The sequence below is a fragment of the Dysidea avara genome, chromosome 12, assembly GCF_963678975.1.
Source record: "Dysidea avara chromosome 12, odDysAvar1.4, whole genome shotgun sequence".
Lineage (NCBI taxonomy): Eukaryota > Metazoa > Porifera > Demospongiae > Dictyoceratida > Dysideidae > Dysidea > Dysidea avara.
The window spans coordinates 10711604-10717688 of NC_089283.1; the positions used below are offsets into that span (position 1 = coordinate 10711604).

Below are 6085 nucleotides of genomic sequence, written 5' to 3' on the forward strand. Positions count from 1 at the left end.
GGCTTCACTGTATTATAGTATACACATACGCACGTACTCATTTATTGCATGTTTACTGTTGCAGAGACACTGGGAAAATCACTGCCATGATAGACTTACTACTACAGAGGGGAGCCAGCCCAGATATATCTGCATGTCTATTACCAGCCATCATGTACCCATTACTGGCCCGTGATGTGGATGGTGTAATGAGAGTTGCTATTAAATCTGAATCCATTAATAAGGTAAAGTTGAAGTAGTCTAACATGGCCAGACCACTTTTTTTTCCTTGTATTGGATGGGGAAATACATGGGAAACAACGGTCTAGCCATGTGAGGCTAGGGTTACAGGTAGTGTATTTTCTGTCTTATATATATGGTTAAAAATGATTATAAAGTGTCATTGGCAGGAGTATCTTTGTATGTACATGCCAATATTGATACATTTGTGACAGTAAACAGCATGAATGAATATGGGTGAGTTCCCAGTTGCATTCTCATCATCCCTCTGTGAGGTCCAACCGAGACTTCAACTAGGCTGCAATCTAAAGAAAGCGGACTTGGAGCATATAGTAAGGCCAATGAAATTTGATTAGCAGTTTCGCGTCATCGCCCGCATGCTTTTGATACACCCGCATGGAATTTCATTATTGGTATTTCAGATTGAAATACTCTAATAGAGCAGTCACTTTTACTCTAATGGAGCAATGAGCTATACTCTAATGGAAAAATCACTTGTTATATGGATTAGTAACGTATTTTAGCTATTTAATGCAGGAGTAATCAATGTAGACTCACTTTTTTGGCAGAAATCTTCATGTTTGGGATGTGTATTGTGCCTTTTGGAAAATAATGAATAATGAATAATAACCACCCGCCCGCATCAAATTTTCAAAAATCTGAGCGAGAAACTGGTAATCAAGTTTCATTGGCCTAAGGTAACTGAGGTTATTTCCAGACACTCTTTGATAAAATCACTCAAACACTGCACTCACTATGAATTAGCACAAACTCTAGGGATCGTTTTAAAGCCTATCTTATGATGCATCTGCAGTACAAATTTCGTTTCGATACAATCAACTGCTGAGGAGTTATGAGCCGAAATTTAACAGCGTGTAAAAATGCAACATACGGCTAATTCCGGACACTTCGAATAACACAAACAAGTAGCGCCTTCTGCAGATTACCAATCCTCTTTAAAAGTGTAGAGACTAAAGTACCACTCATCTGGAACTTATAAATTTCATACCGGTACCCTTTGGGAGGAAGCAGCAGTGCGTATTTTAAAAAGTTTATGTATAATTCGCGAATATTTTCTTTGTACTTCAATAGAACAGCTGCTGAAAATAGACTGCCACTCAGCCTGTGCTGCATGGATTCTTATGAAATTTGCTATGCAATTACCCTATGGTATGATCTAACATTTTCAAAGTTTTTGAACAAAAATACCCGTGATTACGCTACTGCGCTACAAATTCGTGTTACACTTCATGATGGAATAACGGATTCGCTTCAGTTTTGGTTTGTTGATAGGGATAGGCCATTAGACAGCATTAGCACACCAAATTATAGACCCAGGGATTCATTCTACCATTGTTGAGAACATAGATAATGTGTCTATTATCAATGTATTATCTTCGATTGTTGTGTCACAGCAGCGTTCCTACTCTGTAGAAGTAAATGCTGGTCTCGTTGGCTTGATTATCTCTCAGGTACATCAACTAGGTGACTGTCTTGATGCACAGGCTCAGTTGCGATCCAAGTTTCACTCTAGGAGCCATCAAGAGCAACTTCAATCTGCCAATCATTTGTTCGATGAACTTCCTCCTAGCATGCGTTCCTCAGTCATGTTGGCTCAGGAGAAGGGTGCATCGAATTGGCTCTCTTGTCTTCCATTGAAGTCGCATAATTTTGTGCTTCATAAAACTGCTTTTCGTGATGCAATTGCGCTTCGCTACCATCTGCCTGCCCTACTTCCTGTGCCTGTGGTCACTCTTTTACCATAGAACATGCTCTGTCTTGCCCAAAGGGCGGGTTTCCTTCTCTGAGACATAATGAAGTGCGTGATCTAACTGCCTTTCCGAGGTCTGTAACAATGTTGTCACTGAACCTCACCTTCAGCCTCTTTCTGGTGAGACCCTTCAATACAAAACAGCTAATCGTGATGATAACGCAAGGCTTGACATTGCAGCTAATGGTTTTTGGGGAGGACAATTTGAGAGGTCATACTTTGATGTCAGAATTTTTAACCCTAGTGCACCCTCAAATCAACCCCTACACTCTGCATACCGACGTCATGACAAGGAAAAGAGACATGAATACCAACAATGGGTTCATGAAGTAGAGAATGCCCCCATTTACTCCCTTAATTTTTACTACTACTGGTGGAATGGGTGATGCTGCTACTCAGTTTTATAAGAGATTGGCCAACCTTTTGAGTGCAAAACACAGTCTTTCCTATGGAATAGTGATGGGATGGCTGAGATGTAAATTGAGCTCTTTGTTGAGGTCTGTTGCCAGGTACAGTTTGCACTGTCCCATTGCTGAGGCACCGATTGCTGTGCAGGTCACTGAGGCCCACATTTAAGATAATTTGTTTTTGTTTATTATGTAATGTTTTATCTTATGTCATTAATTGGTAATATAATTGTGAAACAAAAAAAATTTATCTATGTTGAGAACGATCTAAGTGTCCGTAATTAGCCGCTGTGATTGGGACGGTATTGGTAATTTTTTCTGTTCTTTTTAATACTTAAACACACACACAAAAAAGCAAACATCTTCCTCCACAACTGGATGGAGGGCCCAGTAGCGGAGAAACAGATGTTCGCTTGTATGACGTCGTTATTGAGGTTTTGTCACGAGACCAAAGCTGATTACTCTAATTAATGCGTTCTCACCTCTTTGTGATCGCGAGCTTGCTTGGTATGAGCTGACTTGATGAGGTGCAAATAATTGTGTTAGAAGAGTTGATTCAGATGGATGTACGAGTTAAGCTACCTAACGGCGTCAGTATGCCACAACTTGGACTGGGTCTATCTCACCGTGGTGGATGTGGATACAACCACGACGCGGTAGTATATGCACTTAAACACTGTGGAGTACGCTTGTTGGACACAGCAGAGCGATACGGGAACATGGCAAAACTACCAGCAGCTATTCAAGAAAGTGGAGTGCTTCCAGATGAGATATTTATTACTACCAAACTGTTTCCAACTAACTATACACGTGTACACACTGCCTTTGAGGATGACCGAAGACAATTAAATAAAGACACTGTAGATCTGTTTCTCCTGCACACCCCAGAATGTGGTATTGGAATTGGAAACAAAGAGCTCCGACTTCAGGCTTGGAGAGAGTTAGAAATGCTTTATGATAATGGCCAGTGTAGAGCTATTGGCGTAAGCAATTTTATGGAGAAGCATTTAACACAGTTGCTAGAAGAGTGTAGCATTAAACCAATGGCAAATCAGTGTGAATTCCATCCATTTCAGACTCAGATAAGTCTCAGGAAATTCTGTGCTGATGAAGGCATTGTGTTTCAAGGTTACTCACCACTTGCTAAAGGAGCTGTACTTCATAATGCAATAGTGAAAGAAATGGCTAACAGGTACAATAAAACTGAAGCACAAGTAGCCGTAAGGTGGAGCCTTCAGCATGGTTACATTACTATTCCTAAATCTACTAACCCAGTCAGAGTTAAAGAAAATTATGATGTGTTTGACTTTGAATTGAGTAATGATGACTTAGAGAAACTAGCTAAGTTACATGATGGACGTCATGTATCTTGGGATCCTACCAACGTCTTGTAGTTAATGTATTTATATTTTTAATTGTGAGATAGTATACTATACTTACATTGTATAAGAGATATATAATGTATAATACAACACATGTTTTGTACAATGCACATATGAAGTGAGATTTTTCTATATTTGAAGGTTGGCGGTGTGCCTCCGTTACACGCTGCTTGCCAATTATCTGGTGAACAGACACCAGAATTAGTCCGGTGCCTTCTGGACCATGGTGCAGATCCAAATTTACCAGAGTTTCCTTCACAACGTGAGTACAGGTGTATCCAGTTACACTGCTGTAATTTGTTGAATTACTTATATAGAAAGTTCCACTGGTTATCCAATAGCTGGATTAATGCAAGGATTAACTAGTTACACTCCCCTGCATATTGTGTGTTCTAGGACAGACCCTGCTGCAGCTAAAGTAAGGCAATTAACACTAGGATGACTGTTATTGTTGTCTGTCAATATAGTTGGTACCGAGTCTGGTTCAAATTTTGCTGGCCAGAGAAGCCAATCCAAATGTTGTTGCTAAGGGCCACTCCCCATTATCACTATGCATTATGAATGGTTACGATGAAGTAAGAAATAAATAATTTTCATATATTTGTTTTTTAATTTAATTATTGTCTTTAGGTTGTTAATCAGTTAATTGAGGCTGGAGCAGATCCTAACTTGGCTCTGGGGAGGGGGGTAGGGACAGCTCTTTGTGCTATAACAACAACCTCAGCCATTAAACATCACACACTAGCATCCAGTGTTGCAATGGTAATTACAATTTAGTTCAAAAGATAGTACGATTATTTATTTCTACAAGGTATCATATCTGTTGTCTCATGGTGCAAACTTGCTACAACCTGTTGTTACAAGAGAAGATTGTCCACCAGGTACCATCCTAGACTTCATCTATGAAGTTGCTGATGAGGTATGTGTTTGTGTTTATTCACTCTGTGTGTGTGTGATTGTCACTATGAATTTTGTCTTATAGGATAGGATGTTGTCTTCAACCCCTTACAACTTGTTAAATAAACAACAGAGAAGACTCTACAGGGTCTCCAAGAAACTCCGAGCATACCTAGTAGAACTGTTGAAAGTAACAGTGAAACACACAACAGGAGAACGTAAGATCAAAGCAGTGTGAATATGTTTACATGTACATTATGCCAATAGAGGTTTTCCTGGCAAATGTTATGAAGGAAGAACAACATTTAGTACAAATGGTAGAACATTACAAAGTTCAAACAACAGATACTAATCGTCGCAGAGCTAGGTCAGCAATTCCACTAGGAAGTCATGAACAATTTCATCACAGAATACACCCTGGCAAGTCAGCTTCACTTGATATAGGCACAAAGTCTCTAACCGAGAGAACATTTATGGTTGATTTAAAACCTGTCACAAATAGCACGGACAATAAACTTCTACCAAAGTTAGCTAGCCATACAAATACAGTGGCAGCATTCCCAGGATCCCTACAACCACCCCCAAAAGTTGCATTCCTAGATACAGCAGAGGAGTCAGAGGGATGTCAAGTCATACCACCACCTTGTTCACACTTATACTCATTTTGTCACTATTGTGGTAGATCATCAGGTGTCCAACTAACCTGGTGTTTTCAGTGTCATAAAGCTGTTTACTGTAGCAAGTCTTGTAGACAGAACCATTGGGAAGAGGGACATAGCACAGAATGTATTGATCCCAACACATCTACTGTACGTAAACGATGTAAGTAGCAAACTCTTGTATACGAATGTGTATGTACTTTTGGATGTTTTATAACAGCTCTTTCTATGAAGACTACTACTAGAGTAAGCAGTAGTACAAGAGGGACTAGGACAAGATCCATTACTGCTCCTGCTAAAAGTCAACTTCCTGATATCAGCCACACAAGAACACAACCAAAACATTAAACTATAAACCTGATCTTTTTTTCATCATTTTTTATTGCTTGTATTTCAACATACAGCAGTATAAAAGTCACAGTTGTATGTCTTTTTTTCTAAATATCTTCTTCGTTGAATTCATCCCATTCGAATACTTTGTATTAGCTGAAATATTGCTGCAATAGACAAAATGTGATGATCACTATGCACATGTCTAGCATGAATTCACAGTTTCTTTTATTTAATAGGCTTTTTAATCAAGACAAGCCTTAAAGGTCTGTGGGTAAACTGTATCCACAGCCGAAATACACATAGCTATGTACATATTACAGTACAGTACAAATTGTGATTATACTAATAGCTTAATTACTACTTATGTCATTAATGTTACATGGGTAGAATGGATTTAGTTGTAAACAAGTAGTTACT

General features: G+C 39.1%; 2 protein-coding genes across 2 annotated transcripts in view; both read left to right on the forward strand.

Moving 5' to 3' along the window:
* Positions 1 to 5797, forward strand: part of LOC136240292 (ankyrin repeat and MYND domain-containing protein 1-like) — a 9226-nt gene extending 3429 nt beyond the window's left edge. The window contains exons 7-15 of the mRNA XM_066031236.1: positions 65 to 224; positions 3921 to 4041; positions 4097 to 4197; positions 4247 to 4354; positions 4410 to 4541; positions 4591 to 4698; positions 4762 to 4894; positions 4944 to 5498; positions 5556 to 5797. Coding sequence (XP_065887308.1) covers positions 65 to 224; positions 3921 to 4041; positions 4097 to 4197; positions 4247 to 4354; positions 4410 to 4541; positions 4591 to 4698; positions 4762 to 4894; positions 4944 to 5498; positions 5556 to 5683 — 1546 coding nt within the window. The 3' untranslated portion in view covers positions 5684 to 5797. The remainder of the gene's footprint in view (positions 1 to 64; positions 225 to 3920; positions 4042 to 4096; positions 4198 to 4246; positions 4355 to 4409; positions 4542 to 4590; positions 4699 to 4761; positions 4895 to 4943; positions 5499 to 5555) is intronic.
* Positions 2832 to 3919, forward strand: LOC136240301 (glyoxal reductase-like). The gene has a single exon (XM_066031246.1). It carries the CDS (start codon positions 2958 to 2960, stop codon positions 3789 to 3791), a length of 834 nt encoding a protein of 277 aa, XP_065887318.1. The 5' UTR covers positions 2832 to 2957; the 3' UTR covers positions 3792 to 3919.
* Positions 5798 to 6085: the final 288 nt, after the last annotated feature.